This window comes from Leptodactylus fuscus, chromosome 2 (assembly GCF_031893055.1).
Source record: "Leptodactylus fuscus isolate aLepFus1 chromosome 2, aLepFus1.hap2, whole genome shotgun sequence".
Classification (NCBI taxonomy): domain Eukaryota; kingdom Metazoa; phylum Chordata; class Amphibia; order Anura; family Leptodactylidae; genus Leptodactylus; species Leptodactylus fuscus.
Window position 1 is genome coordinate 229,771,198 of NC_134266.1, and position 26,027 is coordinate 229,797,224.

The 26,027-nt window shown below is 43.8% G+C and overlaps 2 protein-coding genes across 2 annotated transcripts in view; one reads left to right on the forward strand and one right to left on the reverse strand.

Moving 5' to 3' along the window:
- Positions 1-26,027, reverse strand: part of SPRYD3 (SPRY domain containing 3) — a 422,505-nt gene that overhangs the window by 190,653 nt on the left and 205,825 nt on the right. The gene's annotated exons all lie outside the window — the stretch shown is intronic.
- Positions 869-25,689, forward strand: EIF4B (eukaryotic translation initiation factor 4B). The gene is made up of 15 exons (XM_075265806.1): positions 869-916; positions 7,906-8,076; positions 9,318-9,526; positions 10,646-10,762; positions 14,120-14,174; positions 16,166-16,312; positions 16,518-16,640; positions 16,925-17,098; positions 17,222-17,462; positions 17,610-17,701; positions 19,936-20,140; positions 21,879-21,934; positions 22,019-22,100; positions 23,214-23,262; positions 24,417-25,689. The coding sequence occupies exons 1-15, from the start codon at positions 904-906 to the stop codon at positions 24,489-24,491; spliced, it is 1,809 nt and encodes a 602-aa protein (XP_075121907.1). The 5' UTR covers positions 869-903; the 3' UTR covers positions 24,492-25,689.

Genomic DNA, 26,027 nt, shown 5'->3' on the forward strand with positions numbered 1-26,027 from the left:
ACCCGAAGACGTCAGAGGAAGAAGAGGCGGGGAAGAAGAAGACGGCGCACCCTGAATGCCCGCCCAGGGCGCACGTTCCGTAAGTAGAGAAGATTCTTTTCTAAGTTATTATTTTAAAATGGGGGGGGTAGTTTAATTTAACTTTTACAGTGCCTGAATAGCCTTTTTAAAGGCTATGCACGCATATGTGGGGCTCTAGCAGCATGATTTTGCTGATAGAGCCCCTTTATAATGTTGCAATTTAGGTTTGATTTGTCCATCTCAAAACTGTGAAAATTGCTCTGGCTACTGGAGGTGCAAAATTTCCAGAGACGCTTGGCAGCGAAAAGGTTAAGCCAGGACCTTAGACCCCCTTCTTCCTTACACAGGACTTCTGCATCCAGGCCCTTAGACCCCTTTTTCCTTACAGATGATGACTGCGTCATGAGTCCCGTTATATGGCTTTCATTTAGGCGTTGTAAAACTTTCAGTTATTGCTCGGCACACTGAGTACCTCATCTTTTATTGTTTTTTTTTTTTTTGGCTCAACATGTCGTACAAAAAAGGTTGCCTACATACAGCGAGGCACTTGTCTGGAGGATTTAGTACATCTTATGACTACCATGGCTAGTATTACATCAGCCATTATTAATCTGCCCCTCCTTCTTATTGAGCAGTTACACAACTTATTACGGTGAAATGACCACTCTGCAGTTTAGTCACTGGGAACAGGAACGCGCAGGCCCTCAAGAGATAAGCTGACGCTTCAAAACCTGCCTTCCCCCAACAAAGATGGCGGCACGAAAGTCCATTACGTCATCACGTCACGTCCCGCCCCCCCCACTCCTTCGCTGGAAAGACCTGGCGCTGCGCACACGTGACCGCCTCATCCGGGTCTTCGCGTTCTTTCACATTCGGCCCAACATGGCAGCTTCAGGTGAGTGTGTGAGAGGAATACAGGGTCGCGCCCGATACCGGGTGTGCAGCTGATTTTCAGAGGTGACCCTTTCCGTGCATGCTGTGTAATCTGCACTGACACGGCCAGTGTATTTGTTGCCTGCCACGGCGCGCTTAAAGCGCAGTGCGCGGCTCCGGACACGCTGCTGTATAATCCCCGGGTTGGCCCAGGCCGCACCCTGTCCGTGTGTGCAGGGAAGGACGCGGAACACAAGGCGCTGGTGCCGGCGCACATCTGCGCCATATCAGTGTACATTTGTGCGGCGGGTCCATCCGCTGTGTGGTCGCTGCTGCCGCACAGCTGTCCCGAGCGCAGCCCAGTACACAGCCCGCTGTGCCGGGGAGCGGGGCCCGGCACACAGCTGGGGGCTGAAGCGGCGATTACATAAGGTGTCCCCCTCCTTTAATGGTATGATCTGGCTGGAGGCAGCGCTGGTAATGGGTACCTATACCAGGGCAGAACCACGTGGCTCTAGGAGGGGTGGGGGGAGGTAATCCTCGCTCATCTTGTTGTGGTGAGCAGGCCTTGGGATATAATGGCGGTAAAGGTCAGTGGCTCCGAGGCCTAAGCCCTGAACCCCCGCCTACCGGAGCGTACAAGGGACTGGACGTGAGGAGGACACGTCAACACTGGCGGGCCTCTCTGTGAATAGCAGGGTCACATGGGAAGGCACTCGGCTTGGCCTTCCAGCTGTTGTGGACTACAGCTCCCATTAGACCTTCAATGCTGTGAGTTGTAGTTGGACAACAGCTCGGAAAATCCCCTTATAAGGTCTCATATACTGACTCCTTAGTGTGTTATGTGCTGTTCTCTGTTATCAGCCACTTCAGCCTGGGGGAGACTTACAGCAATGTGCTTCACTGGGGTTACCGGCAGGAAGTGCAGGCAGGGGGTTAGCACCATTGCTGCATTATATGGGCCTGCTCTTGTGTGTGTGTGTGTGCAGGGGTTACTCAGGATCTCCTGTGCTTCTGATACTGATCATGTATTCCTAGTATAGATCAGGAGTCTTCAGCTTCTGTGAAACTACAACTCCCAACATGCTCCATTCACGTCCTTGGGAGTTCCAAGAACAGCAGAGGAAGTATGCATGCTGGGAGTTGTAGTTTTACAACAGCTGGTGTGTGAAAGGCTGCGGCCTACTCCTGGTATAGTATCTGATCAGTGGGGGGCAGCCCCCAACTGATCTGCTGCCTCTGGGCATCATAAACTGAATAGAAGCAGAGCTGCACTGCCCTGGGGCCATTGCTTTACAGTGGATGGTGCTGGAAGTAGGACCTGCACACTGTAGCATTGACTTTGGGATACTTTAGCCCTGCTCCCATTTCTCTTGTGGGATCTGGGTGTCTGGCCCCTATCATTCCTATAACCTGATGATGGACTGCAGAAGCTGCTGGTTTATGGAACCCTGAGTGCTGCAGAATACAGACTACTATAAACAGCGGAGGTGCTGGTGCTTAAAGGAGTTGTATAGTGAGGACTGTGCTCATGCCCCACTGATGTAGCTGGTTGCATGTGGAGCTTTTTTTGTCCCACTGAAATCAATCAATCACCAATGACGAGCATTCGCTTATTCATCGAGCTATTGTTGGCATTACTAAGCCAATTTTAAATCTGTCTTATCGGGCTTTTATAAAATAGAAGTACATATTGCTTCTTCACCCCTTCTAGGATGACCATATTAAAAGTAAAGGTCCTCTAGTCCCATATTGGAATAGAGTGGTGGTGCACATGTGTAACCATAGGCCTATCCACTTATATGGGTTGCATGGAGATATTAACTGATGGGGCGCTGTAGTCCACCATCTCTCTGTGAGTCCAATAGAAGTCAGTAGCTCAGTGGTCACACTTGTGTGCTATTGCACCATGTACGTATTGGATCACTGGCAGTCCACATAATCGGATAGTAGATAAGTGGTAAACCCCAATTTGCATATTTCTACAATATTAATAGAGGTCATAGGGAAACTCACAGGTCCGATCATGCCCCAGATTCTTCCTCAAATTTATTTCTGTGACAGACCGAGACAGACTGTTCTAGCTTGCTAGTCATTCTTCAGTCGGCTTCTGCCTGAAACTCCAGTTGAACAAAATGGGAGGCGGATTTTGGTGAGGTATTTGGTTTTCAGAATCTGCATCAAAATCCACTTCCTAAATCTTTGTGAGCCAAAGCCAGGAGTGGATTGAGCAGAAGGTAGAAGTATAAGAACTTCCTATATATTTCCCATTCCCTCTGTGGCCATTCTTGGCTTTAGCGCAAAAAAAGTGCTTAAAAAAAAAAGCTGCGTTTCCGCAACCTGGGGCCCCACTGGGCAGAAACGCCGTGATTTGGCCACAGTGGAAACACTGCAGTAAAAATCGTGCCATTTTACAGCACTTGCAAAATGGATGGGATTCATGCGAATCCCATGCCCACTTTGCGGAAAAAATCGCAGCACCGCACGTTACGATTTCCGAAACCGTTGCGGTTTTGAAAATCGCATAATGTCCGTTATATCTACAGAAATGCCGGCAGCTTTCTTATAGATATAACTGTAACAGACAGTCCGCGGAGGAAAACTCTGTGAACTTTCTGTTGAAAGCGCTGCTGGAAGAACTGTAATGCGCTCACGCCGCGGTTCTTCCAACAGTGCTTTAGCACCGCATTTCCGCCCAGTGGGGCCTTAAGCTAGAGACAAGAGCCTGCAAAATAGGACGTGACTGTTGATGGACCATCAAAATAACAGTCATGTGAAGTCAATGCTGCTTCCATGTGAATGTAGCCTTGGCTAAGACCCCATGTTGTTGAAGAGCGCCTTTTATTTGTGGTAGATTTTGCTGTGCCAAATCCAGGAGTGGATTTAGCAGTAGAGAGAAGTATAATGGGAGCCATTTTTGCAGGTGAGTCTTAAGACGGATTCCTTATATTTTTCAAGCATTTTTTTTTTTTTTCTTAACTGACTGAATTCTTCTACATGAACATACTCTAAGGCTGTGTTCACATGGCAGAATTTACCTCTGATTTTGAGGCGGATTGCACCCTGATTCTGCCTCTCTGTCCTGCTCGATCTTGCTGTGGATTCTGTGGCTGATTCAGCTGCAGAGTCCATGACTTTAGACGTGCTGATTATTCAATTATTGGGTGTCCACCACAAATTCATATTAATTTTCCAACGTGTAAACTTAGCCTAAAAGGCCAGCGTAGAGTAACCTTTAAGGGTAAGTTCACACAGATTTTTTTTGGTCAGGGTTTTGAGGCCATATCCGCCTCAAAACCCTGACCAAAAAGATGGCTCCCATTGAAATCAATAGGAGCCGTTCAGGTCTCCCTGAAAAAAGAAGTGAGATGCTCATTCTATAGGCAGAGTCGCCTCGCGATTCGGCCTGAAGAAACTCCCTCTTCTGGACTAGGCCCATTTATTGGGCCTAATCCGGAGCAGAGCGCACGGCTGGATGCCGTTGCAGTGCATCAGCTTTCAGCCACGGCTACCCGGTTTTTGGATCGGAACCTGAGGCAGCACTCATCTCTACAGCAGGAACTGAGATATTGACAAAATTTTTTCCATATGTCAGAGGAGCGGTGACCCTGTAAAGGTATGTAGCACTCCAAGGGTTAGAGGAGGTCTTCTTTAAATCCATGTCACAGGAAAAAAAAACAAGAGTTGGAGACTTGGCATACTGACTCCACAGTACTGCTCTATAAGCGCAATGCTTTGCAGTAGTCCTTCATACCAAAAAGAGAGGCTGGCACATCATTAGAAACTACCATCATTTCTGCCCCAGTTGTGGAGCTCTGCCATCTCCACCAGCCACAGAAGTTGGGGGAGGGGGGACTACAGCAGTATTTTAGCACCTCATTCACAGTTGCAGTGACAGTTTCCTGTGTAGATGGTAGCCAGGAGTGCCACATTGTAGGAAAAATGCCAGAGAGGACGGCTCTTAGGTTAGGTTATCAGTTTCTGATTGTATGGGGTACTACAGCCAGGATCCCTAATGATCAGCTTTTTGAGGAGACCACAGTGTTTGAATGAGTGCTGCAGTCTCTTCAATCTACATTGCATGGAATGTGTTTGGTGTTGCATCTTGGCATCATTCACTGAGTGGCAGCTGTCCCATTCGAGCAACAAACATGACATCATTGGTGCAGGGAAGAGGCCACGAATGGCTGATCTGTGTGGGTCCTGGGTATTGAACCCATTTTGATTTGATAATGAACTCCTATCCTAAGGAAAATGACTATAACAGCTATCAGGGGAACCCAGAGATCTGACACTTATTGGCACATCCCTTTAACATATAAAGCATGAAAGCTTATGTTTTTTATGTTTCATGCGTGACTTGGGGAGCGTTCACACTACCGTCGGTGTCCGACAGGTAGTGTCCGCGGCTAATGTCTGTTCAAAATCTTGTGCGGACATTAGCATCGGACACTAGCTTTGTCCGTGACATTTTTCATTCGTGTAAATGGAGATCGGGTGCGTTCTTTTACAGTCCGTGTCTGTCCTTAACTGCCCGTTCCCAAAGATGTTCCACTCTTCAAGAGGACCGCAAAACCCGGCATGTAGGTTTTTCCTGTCCGCTTGAAGAGTCGGACATCTTTACAAACGGACAGTTAAGGACAGACACGGACAGTAAAAGAACGCACCCGATCTCCATTTACACGAATGAAAAATGTCACGGACAAAGCTAGTGTCCGATGCTAATGTCCGCACAAGATTTTGAACGGACATTAGCAGCCGGCACTAGCTGTCGGACACCGACAGTAGTGTGAACGCTCCCTTTTGGGTTATTACTTTGGATCAAACTTTAATAGGATTGCTTGAGACTTTCTGGTCCTTCAAATAAGGGCAATACATTGAAAAAAGAAAAGGTGTTCTAAGTCTCAGACAACCCCTTGAAGGATAGTCTCAGAGCTGAGGATAGATGATTTTGCAGAGAAAGTGTCTCTGGAATGGTACTAGTGAATTGTCCATGGGCAGGGCATTATCTTTGTCTTATTATCTGTCAGCATACAGCAATGTCCTAAGCACAGAGATAAGACGTTTCGCTTAGTAGTCATTAATATGTGGTTTCTACTTCTTGGTATTCTCCTGCACTCGCTCTACCTTCACAAGCATGTGCCCGGCGCATCTAACATGTATTTCCAGTTAATAATAATAGTTTATTTATATAGCGCCAACATATTCCGCAGTGCTGTACAATTAGTAGGGTTCAAATACAGACAGAAAGATACATAGCAAAGAAATAGTCATTTCACACAATGGGACTGCTAGAGCTTACAATCTATGAAGTAGAGGGGGTGACACAAGAGGTAGCAGGGGCGGCATTGCTTATACAGTGATCAGACAATTTTGTAATAGAGGTGACTGTTATTACCCAAACATAAAGCTGTATGAGCCGTCACCAGTCGTGTCCTTTAACATGTGGATGGTGCTTGGACATATAACGTTAGCCTGAAATGGCATCATATCATGTGGGGTGGGGACAGAGGAGGGTTAAATTTTGGGGATTCTAATTATAGTACGGAAGGGTTTACATTAGGAATTGTCATAGGCCTGTCTGAAAAGATGTGTCTTTAGTTTGTGCTTGAAGCTGTAGAAATTGGGAGTTAATCTGATTGTCCGGGGTAGAGCATCCCAGAGAAGTGGTGCAGCTCGGGAGAAGTCTTGTGTACGAGCGTGGGAGGTTCTGATAATAGAGGATGTAAGTGTTAGATCATTGAGTGAACGGAGAACACGGGTTGGGCGGTAGACAGAGATGAGGGAGGAAATGTAGGGAGGTGCGGCATTATGGAGAGCCTTGTGGATGAGGGTGATAACTTTATATTTTATTCTATAATGAATAGGCAGCCAATGTAGCGTCTGGCACAGACCAGAGGCATCGCTGTAGCGTCTAGCCTGATAGATGAGCCTGGCCGCTGCATTCAGAATAGATTGTAGAGGGGAGAGTTTAGTGAGGGGAAGACCGATTAGTAAGGAGTTACAGTAGTCAAGGCGAGAATGAATCAGAGAGACAATAAGTGTCTTTAGTGTATCTCTGGTAAGGAAAGGGCGTATTCTGGAGATGTTTTTGAGGTGGAGGTGACATGAGCATTCAAGTGATTCAATATGGGGAGTGAAGGAAAGGTCTGAGTCAAACATGACCCCGAGGCAGCGGGCCTGCTGCCTAGGAGTTATAGTAAGGCCTGAGACTGCAATGGATATATCAGGGACAGATCTGTTAGATGGTGGAAACAGTAGTAGTTCAGTCTTAGAGAGATTTAGTTTCAGATAGAGCAAAGACATGATATTAGAGACAGCAAAAAGACAGTCTCTGGTGTTCTGTATGAGTGCAGGGGTGATGTCCCGGGAAGATGTGTATAATTGGGTGTCATCAGCATAGAGATGGTACCTGAAGCCAAATCTGGTGATGGGCTGTGTAGAGAGAGAAGAGCAGGGGGCCTAGGACCGAGCCTGAAGAACTCCAACAGCAAGGGAAAGAGGGGAAGGAACAGAGACCGCAAATGATACACTGAATGTTTTGTTAATGGCTTCTATGAAGGTTTTATCAAACATGATCATTTACTGCTAAGGTTGTATTCACACTGCCATCATGGCGTCTGTTCATAAAAGGGATTTCTGGGAGTTTAATATTGACACACTATCAGTGGTATACAGGTCACCATTTTCAGATCGATGGAGGTCTAACTCTTGACACCCCATGTAGGTCTATGAGTGCGAGTCTCTTTGTTTACCAGACGCAGTGCTGTATGTTTTGTTGTAGTGGTTGTGTGTGGTACTGCAGCTTAGTCTCATCCTAATGCAACGCCTACATTACCTCACTATGTATAAAGTCCAGCTGATGTATGGGCCAGTTCTTCCTGCCATGTATTCCCTCTTGTTCAGGAGGCCTCTATGTAAAATTAATTTATAGTCTTCTGTTGCATAGTATATTAGTGTCTTTTGTTTTCCTGGAAATTAATAACTTATGTCTTAAAATTCTCTTTACAGCTAAGAAGAAGAACAAGAAGGGGAAGACTTTGACCCTCACTGACTTCTTAGCCGATGATGGTAACAGTGGAGGTGGTGGTGGTGGTGGTGGCGGCGGTGGTGGTGGCGGCAGCACCTATGCCCCAAAACCAACCAGTTGGGCTGATGAGACCGATGATTTGGAAGGAGACGGTAAGTGTTTCTGTATAAAGCATCTGTAGCCTCAGAGCAAAGAACAGGATTGTTATCAACACATCTACTGTGTAGGGACATGTTCAGCTTCTTTCACTATATAACTCTTAAGATATGTATATACAGCATGTGTAATGAGAGACACAAATATAAGCAGCTATGTGAATATATATATATATATATATATATATGCGCAATTTATAGTTGTAGGTCCTTTGTCCTGCTACTTAAAGGGACCTTGTTGGGAGATTTTTAGTTTGTTCACCTCTGGAAGATTCTGACAGGCTTCTTTATTACAGATATCTGATTGTAATAGACGCCCTTCCTTTGATGATCAACATATTATCCCCTTATTTCTGCGTTCCAGGCTAATGACCCGAGCTGAGAGCTTTATGCTGCATTTGATCCAAGATGCAGAGCTGAAATATGGGCAGAATATGTTTGTCTGAGCCAATACTTACAGTGAACATGCTGTATTTCATAGCTTACAAACAAGCTGGGTATGAGAAGTGTCCACTGTCTTTGTTTCCCATTCTCTCCCTAAGAAAGGCTTTATGAAATCTGTGGGGATCTACCATCTTACACCACCGAATTGAAGAGGCTGTGTCAGCTCCAGGGTAGTGCAGCTTCATACACCATGAATTGGATTGCAATGGTACCGCATGCAACAAAGGAGCTCCTATGTTAGAGGTCTTCCAGGAATTTAATATTAATAAGTTAACAAATATCAGCCCAGTGGGGATCTTACTCCTGGCACTCTCACTATTCAGGTCACTGAAGACATAACAGTAGAGAGCTGCAACGTCTTCACTGACCTGAATAGTGAGGGTGCCAGGAGTCATATCCCTACTGAGCTGATATTTGTTAACTTCTCATTAACATAAAAGTCCTGGAAAACCTCTTTAACATAGGGGCTCCTTTGTTTAGGACCCTCATGTCCTGGCCATAGTGGCAAAAAAAGAGCTTCTGTATCCTCGGAGGACCTTTCCTGTTCTATATTGACTTGGTTTCCCCACTTGTTGACACTGCAGGGAACTCAACAATAAGGCTGCTCAGTTTTTTGTGACAGGGTTGGAGCCGCTGCAACCTCACAATACAACTCTATTGTAGTGAACGACATGGCGCTTGGCATGTATAGACTGCGTCAAAAGAAACCAACATGGCGCTCAACTGCCTGTATATTTTTAGATGTTACAGGGGATGGGTTTTTCTTTAACTTTTCTTTATTTTGTGTTTTCCAGTTTCGACCACGTGGCACAGCAATGATGATGATACTTACAGAGGCCACCCAATTGATCGCTCCATCCTTCCTACGGCCCCTCGAGCTGCCCGTGAACCTAATGTGGACCGAAGCAGACTCCCCAAAAGTCCTCCCTTTACTGCTTTCCTTGGGAATCTTCCTTATGATGTTACTGAGGAGTCCATCCAGAAATTTTTCAGAGGACTTAATGTAAGTGCTATCACTTGCTATATTTAGTTTTACCCATGGATACGAGGGGAAAAACAATATTCTATATAATATTGTAATCTGCACTACTCCATTCACTACTCTGGGACTGACTGAGTGCTTTACCGTGTGTCACTCCCAGATGGATGCAGGGTACTCTGGTACCCCTAGTTTTGTGGTCCAACAGTAGGACTCTGTGATCAGACACTCTATGGTGACAGACTTCTTTACTCTTGGATACTTACTATATGCTATAATATAAATTTAGGACAATTTCTCATGATCAGAATACAGATGCTGAAATGTCTATTTAAGTCACAAGTCCTGGCTCAATACCAGGTTTATTGACTCAGTCCTAGAGCGTTGCAGATCCATTTAATGGTGATAGTTGGAATCCTGTGATTGTGCTGGACTTAAATGGGTAGTCACAAAAAGTATTTAGTCTCTATCCATGGGGACAACACTTGGCCATCCACCAGCAGTCACACTTACATTCAGGTTGAATCCACAGCAGAGGGCCTGGACCCATGTTCTTGGAATCAGTGGGGGTCTCAACATTTAGACCCCACCAGTTGTGGCTTTAACCATTTCGAAGGGTTTTTTTCAGGGATATGCTATTGTTTATTGTGACCTCCTTACTACTTCCCAAGATCAGTGCTGTACATAGTATAGTGGTTGTGCTTGATTTCATTTGAGTGGGACTTAGCTACAACATGGTCATGTGACTGGTGGATGTGATGTCACTCCCTGAAAAGTGGTGGTGGAGATGGAGAAATGCACCAGTATTACACTAGCTATAGCAAAGCTTGTCTTATTACTCAATCCGCAAGAGACCAGTCAAGCAAATCTGGACCAAACCTGATCCCTTATCCAGGTCTTGGACAGTGATACTGGAAACTCTATTACCTTTGATCAGGATCTTAAAATCTAAGTCATTTTCTTCTTGAAGGTATGCAACAGCCCAGTACTTTACAGCTTTGCTTACGGTTCTACATGTTTACCTTTCGTATTGATAAAATCTCCACATTAATCCTTCATCTTTAGAGATAATGGCAGAGCTTAAAGGATTTTACCTGTGTTTTTGACCTGGTATCTGAATGGCTTTCTGTTCCTCACCTGCAGATTAGTGCTGTCCGTCTACCCCGGGAACCCAGCAATCCAGAAAGATTAAAAGGTTTTGGCTACGCAGAGTTTGATGACCTGGATTCTCTTCTGCGGGCTTTGAGTCTCAATGAAGAAGTAAGTATGGAAGTGCCGCATTTATTGGAATATTCTGTATCTTTATCTGACCAGGGCTGGAGTAATTTTGGGTGGAGTTGGAAAAAATTTCCTGTGACTTCACAATAAAATGATTTGCATCATACAGTTATTAATATAGTATAGTTAATTACATATTTACCTAGATTGGAATGCAGTCGCTAGCCTTTTATTGAATTAGGGGATCTTTACGGCTTCTGCCTGACCATGGTTGTCAGCCATTTATGAAGAATCAGGCTGAGTGGATGGTTTGGCCTACAAACTTCACAGCCCTGATACGTCAGTGTGGGTATTGTAGATTTCTTGTCAACAGCTGATGCGGATCTCAGCAGAGGCGGACAGAGATATTAATATGAGCTTGTGAATGTAACGTACGCAGTGTCTGCAGCTAGTGAGCTGATCACTTACAGCTTAGTATTCAGCCTAGACTCGGGCAATGACGTGATGTAAGTCTCATAGTGATGTTCCTGGGATTAGATGTGATCTGGAGTTTCTATTGTACTAAGCAAACTGCAGTATCCTGTCCCATCGCTGTTAGCAGAAACCAGTGTACTGTATGGTATTGCAAGGTAATATCACTTGCAGTAAGTGGAATTTCTAAGCAGCTTATGAAGTTCGTTAAAGGGGATTTCAAGGACTTCAGTATCAACTATCCTAGTCTTAGGATAGGCAGCTGACAGCAGATCACTGGCGGTCCAAATCCCAGCACCCCTATAGTTCTCAGTTGAATACTCTAGTCTTCTTTACCACATTCAAGGCCATACATTTTGTAGTGTTACTACATGTAGCTCTGACCCATTCACTTGAATGGGATAGAGCTGTAGTAAGTTCCAGTACCACACACAGCCATTATAAAATAGACCGTGCTGTTGGACCCGCACTGATCTGATATCGATAACCTATCCTAAGGATAAGATATCACTTGTCTAGAAAACCCCATTAATATTGAAGCCACGGTCAAGCAGACTTATGTGATCTTATATGGATGTCCACCACCGCTGGTCTGGCTTATGCTGGAGATGGTTGAACAGGTTATAGGGCAGGGGTATAGGCCGTAGCCTGATTTTTCTGTGCGCATGGAATTCTCTGATCCTTCATTTATTTGTCATAATTTTTGGCAGAATTTCCCTTAAAAAAAAAAAAAAAAAAAAAAAAAAAAAAAAAGTGACCACTTCCACTGACTGTCCTTTAGCGCTGCTGCAGCTAGAACGGCGGAGTTTATTGTCCCATGTTTTTATTTTGTGGCTGCATGCAGGGGGTTAATGCTGACTCCGGGCGAACACGTCAAAGCATCTGCTGACTGGTTTGATGCACAACAACAACAGTGCTTGTGTGAATTCAGCCGTCAGTTTGGGATAGTTACTGTTCTGTAAAAGCTTTATGGAGTACTGCTTGTGATTGGTAGTAAGACCTTGTTTTGGGGGCATCTTAGTTCAACTAAAACGTGTTTGATGGGAGCCCAACCACATAATTCCCAATACACTAACTTTTTCCAGCTGGCTTAATGCGTCCAAATCTAGATTCCACTCCCAGATGGTAAAGTGTCCAAAGGCAGTGTCCCTTAAAACACTGCGGCTGAAGTATGACCCCATGAATTGTGATCTCAGGCTTGTGTAAAACTGCCCAGGCATGGAAACCCAATCCAAGAAGCTCCTTGACAGATCTTGAAGGGGGTGGTGACGCTTGTAGTTGGAAGTATCGAGCTGCGCAGTGATAGTTGCAGTTGAGGAATGAGGAGTCAAATTCATCACCCAGAGGGACACGGACACATACACTCACATACACACACACACACGCCCTTGATATGTTACATTGCCATTTTGAAAGTGATTGAGCTACTCCTGCTGTCTACAGTGACGGCATGTTTTGTGTGGCAAGGGGGGGGTCTGTATAATTTTGTACATATCGATTAGAGACTTGGTGTAGCAGCAGAATAGCTGAGAAAGTGAATTTTAATTTCAGTGCACCCTCCTGCAAGCACCCAGCAGAAGGTCCCTAAGTGCTGGTCTGTAACGGCTCCCCTTTATTTTTTTCACTTTATTCTGTAATGCTGCCATTTTGTATTATATTATAAATAGACTTGCGACATTTAGAACTATTTAGCCCCAATGTTATATGTAAATTGTCATCTGTTTTCAATTGGTATCTGTTATCCATATTAGGCGTTTCATCCTAGTCCCCCCCCCCCCATCCCCATCCATTGTTTTATAGAAGGCTGTAATTTACAACAGGGCTTCCCAAACTTTGACTCTGGCCTCACTAGAAAAGAAATACTGCTTGTAAGTGGCCAATAAATAGCAGTGTGCTTTATACATAATACCCATACCAGTGGCAGCCAAATACCACAGTACAGCACATGTAATACCCGTAGCAAGGCCACATACCACAATGCAGCACAGAATACTAGCCAAGGGGCCACACGGTGGCTCAGTGGTTAGCACTGCAGCGCTGGAGTCCTGGTGTTCAAATCCCGCCAAGGGCATAAAACCATCTGCAAGGAGTTTGTATGTTCTCCCCGTGTTTGCATGGATTTCCATCCCATATTCCAAAAAGACATACTGATAGGGAAAAATGTACATTGTGAGCTCTATGTAGGGCTCACAATCTACAAAAAAAAAAATACTAGCCAAACACCATAGAGCAGCACATCTCAGCCTAGCAGAGCCAAACATACTATTGTGCAGCATAAAATACCTAAATACAATCCAACACCAGACACTGTGCTCCGTCTCTAGTAGTGGCATTGCCTCCTAACTTCCCCTCCCCTAATGGCTTCCCCTTTCCACCTATAGCCCAATGACTGTAGCATTGTCCCCAAATAACTATTCTACGTTGCATAAAATAATTTCCACACACCCCACCATTTCAGGAGTATCCCCCAAGAGATAAGAGCCTCCTACTTCTAGTATTAGTCTATGATGCCTCCATATTATAGTCTTCAGCCTGCAGACTTTGAGCTGCTTCTGGGTGAAGAACCTGTAGACTTTTTGTGATATAATCACAGGTCCTTCAGCTCCTCTAGCCGCAGAGACTGCTTTGATAACACAGGACTGAATGCTCCGTGCAGTTATTATTGCCACTGGCACGAACCTTACACCTCACCAGTCAGTACACCACACCCCGCCAATGAGTCTCGCCTCACAGGTCGAGAAGCGATATAGAAACTAGATTGTAATAGTCTGATTGCAGTATCGTGCTTGTCACATGTCCAGGTAGAGCCAAAGTCACTTTAAAAAAAACTACTGTGTGAACAAAACCTAATGCATTGTGTGTTTTTTGTTATTCTCCTACAAATCCGAAATGTCTGACTTTGCACACTAACATCCTCTCTTATTACAGTCTCTTGGGAACAGAAGGATAAGAGTGGACGTAGCTGATCAAGCACAGGATAAAGGTGAGTGCATTTACTTTCCAAAATTAGGTTAAGGAGCTTTTGCTACCTCTGCTGCCATGGCTTTGTGAGCAACTGTTATATTCCCCATTCACTTTAAGGGCCCCTTCACACGGAGTATATGCTGGCTGATTCTGAGCGTGTAAACGTTTTGAATCAGCGGCGTTTAAAACAGATCCCATTGCTTTCTATGGGAGCTGGCATACGTGCGCTCCCCATAGAAATGAATGGGAAAAAGCAGCCCATTCATTTCTATGGGGAGTGCACGTATGCCGGCTCCCATAGAAAGCAATGGCATCTGTTTTAAACGCTGCTGATTCGGAATGTTTACACGTTCAGAATCAGCCAGCGTATACTCTGTGTGAAGGGGCCCTAAATTTTGGAGCAGCATATCTGCCATGAAAATATTAGACTGTATATAAGAAGATTTTCCATGTTTTTGCTTACAGTGACAATACTTGGGATAGGTCATAGCAACAGCTAAAAGCAGGCAGCTCCATCCACTGTGTTGCGGTCCATTCACTTGAATGGGACTTGAGCTGCAGTAACCCAGCTGTTTTTGCCTGCTATGAACAGAAAAAGATCAGAGTTGTGCATGCGTCTTCCCACTTATCTGATATTGATGACTTACCCTTTAAGCCCCTTGTAAGGGCAGCATCTTATAGTGACAGAGCAGACTAGTGGTAATACCATAACAGAGCTTATGTTCCAGTTAGGCTAAAAGGTTTCCTACAAGGCTTGTGTATTTGTGAGCGTCACACCTGTTTCTTTCTGTCCAGAAGGTCACTGATGCAAATGTCTGTACACATCAGCTGGCAACAGCCATTGGTAGAAGGGACAGGGAAGTGCAAGGCTTAAACTTCTCTCAGTGGAAAGGTTGATGAATATATTGTATGAGCAGCTTTCCCTTTAGACAGTTGCTTATATTTTGGGAACTTTTTTTCCACGCATGTGATTCTCGGACAATATGTGACTTGACACACTAAGATTTAGTTGCTGGGTCCGCAGCAATAATATGCAGTGAACTGCAGTACAATAGATGTTCCAAATATAGCTAACAAAAAATTATTTGGGAAAAAATAAGCTTATTGCAGGTTGTAAAACCGTCAGCCTGCGTATTATATTGCAGAAATCCTTGTTCACTGGGAATTTCCTCCTCCTGTTTATAGGGGTGATGGCTTCTGAATCCACAGCAAAGTTTGCATGTAACGCGTGCAAATTTTGTCACAATTGTGGCAATATGCCACAGATTTCGTGCCCAAGATTTTATTTAATTTTTTAATATATTAATGAGGCTGGTGACGTAGCGCTCAGCCTGGTCAGTATTGCAGGGGTCAGTGTGTCTTTCTTGTGACACTAATATCTGTTACCCTATAGCTGATATTTGTTCCATAGCTCATTTTTCATTTACAGCTGGTACATCCATCAGTTTCACTTTGCGAGCTTTGAAATCACTGTGGCTAGTTATCTGAAATGGATATTGAATTACATGTTCGGTTCCTTGTGACTTTTTTTTTTAATCTTTGTACACACATGCCAGTCATGCCAGGTAAGCGTAAAGCAAGGGACACACCAGGCATACTTGCAGTAGTATCCGATACGCTGCAGTAACAGTATGGTACATGAGACTTCACAAAATCCATCTGCTGCAACTGAACACAAGTCAGTGACCTGGTAGTAAACCCTCAGCATGTCAGTTATTGCTGTTGGTTTTACCAGTGCATTGTAAAGGTTATATTGAGCTGGAGACCTGTGGCTATTCCTGCAGGAAAACATAGCGATTTTACTTTGAGCAGCATGTCCACTATTGACACTAGAGTGGTCACAAGGATGTTGGGCAGAGGTAAGGGGGTAGGGCAATATGGTGCAGAGAGCTAGGGCCCTATACATGAAGAGAATACAATTCTGGTGGCTCAATAACACCTGCATCCTATTCACATGGCCCTGCTTTTTAGATGACAGTTTTTCAAACCTATCTTATTTTATTTGTGCAGATCGGGAGGATCGTTCCTTTGGCAGGGATCGAGATCGCAATAGAGATTCTGATAAGACGGACTCTTCTGACTGGAGGGCACGTCCCACCACAGAAAGTTTTGATGATTATCCTCCTCGTCGTGGTGGAGATGATAGCTACGGAGACAGTAAGTTATAACATAATCTAACTGTTGGGGTGTGTGTATATATATATATATATATATATATATATCTAGTCTGGCCTTGTTTTATTTCCCTTTTATCTTAGGATAGACATGTTTATCCTATATACAGTATATATAAATGAATTTAATGTACACTTCCCAACTCCCATCTGCTGGACGTTTGCCTAAGCACAAATTTCTATTGCAGGATATCGTAATGATCGCTATGAGTCGGATCGGTATCGTGATGGCCCACGTAGGGATGACCGATACGAGCGTGACAGAGGGAGAGACCGCTATGATGATCGTGATCGCAGAGATTATGACAGAGGTAAGTGGCATTGTGTTCTTAAAAGTTGGATAGAGCCGGTTTCACATTGGTTCACATATTTTCTCATATTAAATCTAATGGGACTTTTTTTTTTTTTTTTTTGGGGGGGGGGGGGGGGGGATGTCCATACATTCTTACAACAGAAAACCAATAGCAGACACATTCCCTGTGGACATTACCTTAATATGTTCAGTAGCTTACAGTAACAAAGCTCATTTTATTTAAAATAGAAAAAATTGCAAATTTCGTATGCCTCAATTCATGAATTTTTATTCACGTAATAGGTTATGATTCCCGAGGAGGGGGCAGGAGGGCGTTTGGCAGTGGTTACCGTAGAGATGATGATTACAGAGGTGGCGGAGACCGTTATGGCGGCGATAGGTATGACGACAAGCGAGAAGACAAGTCAGACAGGTGGAATGGCTACTCCCGAAATGAAGAGAGGAGGGAAGAGAGAGGTATGTTATTGTGTACATATGTTATAGCTAATGCGTAAAAAAAAAAAAAAAAAAAATGTATTCAGAACAAACACTTTTATGTTCTAGTATGAATTCCCTCTTGCTTTTCTTTGTATATATTAGGTCCACCCCAGAGGCCAAAGTTGAACCTCAAACCACGTACTGCTCCCAAAGAGGAAGATAACAGTGGGGCTCCTGCACCATCCAGTCGAGCAGCTTCAATTTTCGGTGGAGCTAAACCTGTGGACACCGCTGCTAGGGAGCGCGAGGTGGAGGAACGTCTGCAGAAAGAGCAGGAGAAACTGAGTCAGCGTCATTTGGATGATGACCGGCCTCGACAGATAGAGAGGAAACCGAGAGAGAGGTGCGCTGCTAGAACTAGGTTTTTTTGGTCGTGTGTGTGTCTGTATACTTTGGTTGGCTTTTTAGTTAGTGTAAATGTTGTAGTGTTTCTGAAATACTTTTAGTTTTTATATGGCAATACATGATGCAAATGGTTTTGTTATGGTAGACATCCTAGCTGGCGCAGTGAGGAGAACCAGGAGAGATCTAGGACTGGAAGCGAGTCTTCTCAAACAGGCAACAGTGGATCATCTTCAAGAAGTGAGTGACTTGTCATCTGTTGGCCATAATGATCATTTTGTTTTTGTGGTTGGGGCTGAATTGTGCTATAAATTACACTTCAAGGGTAAACAGAAGTGAAACCGATCTGTAAATAATCTAGATTTAAAGTGTTTCCTATTGTTTTGTGTCTACAGCTCCCGAGCAGACTTGTTCTGAACTCCCTGCTGATAACTACTAGTCTTATACTGCATCTATTTCCTTAAAGGGGTTTTCCAGGACTAAGAAAATAAGACTAAAGGCAGGAAATACTTGTTATATGAATGAATGAATAAACTGAACTGAGTACCTTTTATGTGTGTGTGGACCATTTTTACCATTCCTCATATTTTCTTTCTCATTCACTACTTCTGGTTTCTACTTCCTGGTGGTGGGAGTGTCAGTGCTTTTCCAGGCAGACCTTCCCAGCATCTGCCCACTGCACCTCCTAGCAGTTTTTGATTCACACCCAATATACATACATGTATGTATATCTACACACACACCACACACACACAGTTAAATATATATGCATACATCTATGTACAGTGTGTATGTGTAATATATGCACGTGTATATCTCTGTATACATACTTAAATATGTATGTATATAAAAGTATGCCTGCTGTGTAGATATATATTGGCTGAGTGTCCATAAAGCACTATCGTACAGTCTGGCCCCATGATACAACACTTCCCATTAAGGCTGTGTTTACACGGTTTTGCTTAAAAAAAATAAATTAAAGACTGAACTTTGTATTAAAGGGCTCGTTCACACGGGGCAAGAGGGGGCGGATTTTGGCGCTGAATCCACGTCAGAATCCGCTCCCTCACAATAGAGGTCTATGTAAACCGCTAGCTTGTTTTTTTCCATAAGCGGTATGATCCCGTTCACGGGGGAAAAGAAGCGAGCTGCCCTTTCTTCAGACGGATTGCGCGGCTGATTCAGACCCAGCGTTCACCTCGTGTCAGCAACCTCTGGACTGGGCCCATTCATTTGGGCCTACTCCGGAGTGGGAAGCTGTGACTGTCGGAAGTCGTAGCAGGCGTATTTTGGTCCTATTCTGGTGCGGCTTCCCACGTCACAATCCGGACCAAAATCCGCCATTCTGTGCCTCGTGTGAACTAGCCCTAAAACCCACGTGTTTTGTTTTTTTTTTTAGTGTACATTATTCAAAAAAACATATGCAATTTTCCCTGCTTAATGCTAATGATAAAGCATTCACATCTTATGCACATGTTGCTTGTCTCCTTGTGCATCTTCTGTGCTGCCAGCCTGTCTGTGTCCATAAAACCCCCCCAACCACTCACGGAAGAGTCGGCAAAGCTAGAATAGTTATAAATAAAACAAATAAAAAGTGTTTATCTACGTTACATGGTACATGCTGCGGCTGCCTCTAGTCACTGATGTGATCTTAAGTGTTTCCATGTGTGCTGACCAGGACCAACCCCCACCTTCCCCACTGCTCTGGCAGTCAATAAAGTTTAGACAAATACTGCCTTCATCACTAATGACATCACGTTCATGGTGGGTGTGGCTAACAACTGAAGTCATGTGCACTATGAACAGCACATGATCAAGACCAGAAAGGAAGTGATTGTAAGAGATTGTGTTGGCCACACATTCCTGCACAAAGGATATATTTGATCTCAATTTTAAAAAAATAAGATTTTTTTTCTACACATTCTGTATTTAAAAAAAAAAAAAAGGAAAATGCCTTTAATCTGTATTTTACTACCTGCTAACTGATGCAGTATATTTTGGCATGACGTAGAGACCAAATGGGAGTAAGACGCTGTTCGGACTCTATTTGTAGCTATAACCAGATCTCATATACCTTTGATGGGGCTTAAAGGGGTTTTCCAGTACCAAATAGGTTTTTTCATACTGGTGACCAGAAGCAAATATAGTTTCCTATATCATCCCACATACTGTATACACTCCCATGCTTTATTTCTGTATAATGTCCTGTATGGTGCTACTGCAGCTTCAGAGGACATTATAGAGCATGGGAGGCGACATAGCACCTAATCTCTACCAAGCAGAGACAGAGCTATATAATGCAAGGTACAAGTCATATAGTCCCCAAAAATAGTGTTATCCCTCATGTACTAACATATGGCAACTTAGACGTTAGATATGTTTTGTCATATGAAAATGTCAAAATGACTGTTTATTCAGCCATAGTGTCCTGTGTAGACATCCATCTTTACCTGGCTTCATCTTTTGCTTCACAGTCTCACGAAGAAGAGAAAGTGAAAAATCTGTAGAAAATGAAGTTTTTGCAAAAGAGGAGGAACCTTCTCATATGAAACCCAATAAATCTGATTCCCAGCTCCCATTAAAAGTAATGCCTGCTCCCCCGCCGAAGGAGAATGCATGGGTGAAACGTAACACAGCGCCTCCCACCAATCGGTCACTCAGTTCAGAGTCCTCTCAAAGGTAAGTATCCTTAAGAGGTAGTAAAGACTTGTTATGGGTGACTAATTATGGTGTACGTATATAGGGATGGTCGGATCAGAGATCTTTCTGATTTCTTAAAGAGGACCTTTCACCATTTTGCCTATAGGCAGTTCTATATACTGCCGGAAAGCTGACAGTGAGCTGAGTTCAGCGCACTGTCGGCTTTCCCGATCTGGGCCCGGTGTGAAGAGCTTACGGTACCGTAGCTCTTCTATGGTCAGAAGGGCGTTTCTGACAGCCAGAGACGTCCTTCTTCACAGCACAGCCAATCGCGCTGTGCTGTGGAGCCGGGAGGAACACCCCCTCCATCTGCTCGCAGTACTCGTCCATAGACGAGCATTATCAGGGAGGGAGGGGGCGTTCCTCCCGGCTCTCACAGCACAGCGCGATAGGCTGTGCTGTGAAGAAGGACGTCTCTGGCTAACTGTCAGAAACGCCCTTCTGACCATAGAAGAGCTACGGTACCGGACCGTAAGCTCTTCACACCGGGCACAGATTGGGAAAGCCGACAGTGCGCTGAACTGAGCGCACTGTCAGCTTTCCGGCAGTATATAGAACTGCCTGTGGGCAAAATGATGAAAGGTCCTCTTTAATATTAAGGCCTGTAACTACAACGGGTTTTCCTCTACTTCTGGAGGTAAAAGGTTTTATTTTTAGTTATACCAAGGGCTTATTTACAGTAAGAGCAGTGAGACTATGGCCTTGGAGACCTTTCTTGAAAGTAAGAACGTCACTCTTTATGGGAACTTGTAACTTTGGGGATAGGATGTTGAGCCAGAGACAGTCCTGTTCAGAAGGCAATCTCTGATGGGGCAATTGGCTGCATTCTCGTAGACTTAAAAAAAACAAAAAAAAACCAAAAAAAAAAAAACCCTTCCTTACGATAGATACACACACACACACACACACACGTGGACAAAATTGTTGGTCCCCCTCGTTTAATGAAAATAAACCACAATGGTCACAGAAATAACTTGAATCTGACAAAAATAATAATAAAAATTCTATGAAAATTTGATTTCGGGTTTGAAGGGGGCCTTTTCCAGACGGCATGTTTCATCTCCTTTCAAAGATGCTCAATAGGATTTAGGTCAGGGCTCATCAAAGGCCACTTCAGAATAGTCCTGTGTTTTCCTCTTAGCCAATCTTGGGTGCTGTTAGCTGTGTGTTTTGGGTCATTATCCTGTTGCAAGACCCATGACCTGCGACTGAGACCAAGCTTTCTGACACTGGGCAGCACATTTCTCTCTTGATAGTCTTGAGATTTCATTGTACCCTGCACAGATTCAAGACTCCCTGTGCCAGATGCAGCAAAGCATCCCCAGAACATAAGAGTCTCCTCCATGTTTCACAGTAGGGACAGTGTTCTTTTCAAGATAGGCTTCATTCCATCTGTGAACATAGAGCTGACGTGCTTTGCCAAAGAGTTTGATCTTTGTCTCATCTGTCCATAGGACATTCTCCCAGAAGCTTTGTGGCTTGTCAACATGTAGTTAGGTTATTACTTTTGTCAGATTTGAGTTATTTGTGTGACCATTGCGGGTTTTCCTTTCATTAAACGAGGGATACCAGCAATTTTGTCCACGTGTGTATATTATATAATTTTAATTATTTTCTTATTTGAATTGGACATTTGTGTTAAAATTCCAACATGTCCTAAGATTCTAGGTATTAGCATTTGGAAGCAATGTGTGAACTGACATATGTTTCCTTTTAGTGGAGGAGAAAGGCACAGTTCGGACAGGCGGCAGCCCGCTACAGGGCAAAAAAGAGGTAATCCGGCTATTCTATACCTAATTCTTTACCGTTGGGAAATGTGAATAGGGGAAAAAAAATACTCCTTTTATATTTGTACAGATGAGAACAAAGAGGAAGATCTGGATAATGTATCAAAGGCCGGAGGAAAGAACACAGAAGAACGCAGTAAAACATCAGATAGGTGTGTAGTTTTGGGGGTCCTTTCTATCTTTGAGATTTATTTGAGACAAATCGTGGTGTTATTGGCAGAAATTGTACAGAAAGGATATGAGAGAGAATTTAAATTTGGGGACAAAAGAAGGAAACCCTATATACTCACCCATGGCATTAAAACTGCTGCCAGGAGAGGTGAATGACATTGCTTCTCTTGTGACAATGGCAGCAAGTCGTCAGTCGGTTCTTGTTCTTGAAAGCAGGAAAAATGAGCAAGGGTCTGAGATACTGTAACAAGGGCCAATGTGTAATGTCTAAACTGTGTCAGAGAAAATCCAAAATGGCAAGTCTTGTAGGGTGTACCTAAGGAGTGGCTTAAGGAGGTAGTGTTGGGGAACTGACATCAAGGCTGTGGGGTCCCCAGGGTACATTGATGCGTGGGGAAGGGGTATAAGCTAGTCCATTTGATCTAACCCTGCAGAAACTGGTAAAATAAATATGGGGGTTGTCTCAAATCAGAAATTTGAATGCAATAAGAAGGGAAGGTGTCGAAAATAAAAATGCACCAATACATACCTGCATCTTCCCAGTCGCCTCCACTGCTCAGTTTATATACAGAGCAGCTGAGTTGTCAGGAGGTTTGCAGGGTTCGAGGGAAAGATGTAAGGTAAGTATTGGTGCCTTTTTATTTTCTATGCCTCCCCTTCTTGTTGCATTCAAATGATGTGGGCCAACTTGCTGGTCAGATGGAAGACTGAAGTGATAAGGTGATCTGTCAGGACAGGTGTGTTGCATTGATGACTCCTCCTTAGGTTTATCCATCAATATGTGTTTGCTTGGGGGCTGCCCCCACCACCAAACAATAAGTAGAATGCAGTGGCATCCATGCAGTAGTTTTGGGCTCCTGGATGTGGCTGTCAGTCACCATACTGAATGCGTAGTCTTGTGAACACCATTCATTTTGCTATTCATTGAGGATTCTTTTCCTGAAAAGGCCAAAGAACCGACGAATCCTCTTTGTAGATGAGACACATGTCATAGTGGTTATGTATGTAAATCTTTACATTGACATAGTGCTTCCTGTAGATCTCCTGTATACCTTCTTGTATTTGTAATCCATCTATGTCTTCTCTTATTCTAGGAAAGAAAAGAAGGATCCGGAATTAAAGAAAAAAGATGAACAGGCAGCTGTAAGATGTCTTATAATTCCCCCTCCCTATTGTAGTTTTTCCTTCTGCTTCACCAGGTCGAGATCTGGAAGAAACTCTCAAAAATGATAGGGGTATTCCCATTACAAAACAAGTCCTTTGGTTGCCTTACCCAAGACCCAATGATTTTGAGAAGATTCCTTTAAACTTTTTTTTTTTTTTCCCGCCAGGGGTTTTTGCCTACATGCACACACATTCACAGAGTTGCAGAACTGGAACTGATCTTAAATCTTTAAAATGTCTGCCAGCCACGAATGTGTTAAACTACAGCTATGTTTTTGAGCGTGCAGAGCATACGTTGCATGGCAGTACTACTTATGAATGCACAGAACTAGTCATGCAATTTTGCAAATTTTTGAGGTTAAGAACTCTTGGGATAGTCTCACATTGGTGTATTTGGTCTGTAAAATATGGACCGTCATCCATATTTCCCAGACCAAACATTGTGCAGAGACCCACTCTAGACATCATTGGGAGGCTAAAGGCTTATGACTGGAGTCCAGGCCTTTGCTCACTGGTTCATTCATGCATTAGGCAGAGCTTCCTTATCTTCACTTGTTTATCTATGTTGAATCTGTATTCACTTCATGCACAGAAGTCTATGGAGGGGGAGCTAATAGATTTATTGCCTCTTCCTGTAGAGTCTTGAAGATACAGCAGTGTCAGAACATCTCTCATTCATTGTTTTAGCAGCTGCTGTTACTTGTGTATCTTTACAAATGAATAAAGGAAGCCCCATATGGCTTTCTCACCAAAGTATATGCAGCGTCCACTCACAGCTGTATCTGCAGTTAGTCGAGTTGCCTTCTAACCGGGATATTGGTTGAAAGAACTTGCCATTATATGTTCTTGACTACTGAAGTGCAGCCCTGGCAAGGATGTAGGGGATGTAGATTGGCAGGGTTAGGATAGAATAGGATTGAGCTGTAATAGCAGGTACCAATGCTGCAAAAATGACACTTCGGTATATGGTTAATAACGTAAGGAACGCTTCACTCACTGGAACGCTGCGGCCCCTTTGGTTTTTTTTCTCTGCACATTGTGTAACCTCCATATTGCGAAATCTCACTCCCCGGTGACTGGTGTGTCAATGACAGGGAAAGGAATAACCTCTTACTCTGACTTTTCTCTTGCAGAAATTCAGCCAAGCAAGCAAGTATGCAGCTTTGTCCATGGATGGGGAAGAGGAGCCTGAAGAATACGTTGAATAACATGGGGGAATATTTCTTGTGTCCATGGATTCCTTACTCCCTTCTCCTTTAATCTCCCATATGTCCTTTTCCATGACAGTCATTGGCATAAGCCAGAGCAAGACAAGCAACACCCCTTCCGGCTCTGCCCCCCTCAAAAAATCAAAAACCGACCTTGACTCCTCAGACAATGATCTTCAGTTAGAATCACAATGAGCTGTTTGTTCTCTTGCATGCTGCTGCAGCTTTATACCGTGTGTGCGTGAGTTAGGAGGGGGCATAAATGCAGTGTGTGGTGTAGGGGAGCTCCATCACAGTCAATGCTATAATCGGGGAGGGGGAAGCATCCCAGACTATCTGATACGGAGTGCTGAGGATGCAGAGCGCTTCCCAGACCACCTCTGCCATGTTGTACAAAGGTAATCATTTTTATGCCAGTGAAGCCATTATATTCAGGGAGTAAAAGCTATTCCAGAATTAAATTTAGGCGCCTACCAGAGCTCCTATTTTTAAAGACATTTACCAGCATCCAAAAAAAATAAAAAAAGTAGTAATTGGAATGAATTTGCTGGAGGTAATTGCTTTTTTTTAGTCCCGAATAGGAATCTAAATCTGATGATGTGAAGCCCTATGTTCCCGCTTCAGTAGTGATAGGGACGTCTTCAGACGCATGGTTTGCACTCATAATCGAGCTGCCCGAAGCCTCTCCTCATTGGCGCATCAGACAAGGAATAGCAGTCCTATACACAAGCGCAAACCTGTACTTTCCTTATACATAGAAGACTTTCCCCCTCAGGCTTTGTGTGATGCTGTGGATTTCAAGAAGGCTGCTGTAAGCAGTGAACATTTGTCCATAAGAAGGAGGGGTTTTTTTATATATTGTACCCGGAGCAGGCAGTGTATTGCCTTTCACACATCAATTTGGCCAGTCCTCTATACCTCCCCCTTCATCAGGCCTTCCCTAATTTATAACTAATGTGCATCACTTAGCTGCGTTCTTGACTCGCGAACCAGCTTGAGATAACTTCGTTTAACATTTGACACTTCATAAAGGAGTGTTATCCGAAGGAAATATATAATAAAAACTTGTAATGATTTGTAATCTGCTTTCTGGGAGATGTTTTATTATCATGTAAAGTTACCTTACCAGCCCTCTTATTTTTGTTTTCTGTTTATCAGCTCTGTCCCCCTGCCCTCAAATAAACTAATCTTTAAAGTACATCAGCTGCTTTAACCTTTTTGTCTGCTGTGTTTAGTTTTCCCTTTATCTAACTTTTTATTTTTTGCTTGACGTTGACAAAAATCTCTTTATAAAGGGAGATTTATGCAGATTCTCTCTAAAGAGTGTTGTTGTTGGAGTGGGTAAAATCAGGTGCTGCTTGGACCAGTAGGCGGCGCTGTCTCCTGTGACTTATTATGAGGCACCACCAGCATTGTTAGCTACTATTTAAATAATGCAACACCTGAAAATGCTAAGGGTGTCGGGTATATTACCTGTGATTGGATGGCGGTTGGAGCCTGTTAAACATGGCTGGGTTCACATCTGCATCAAAGCCT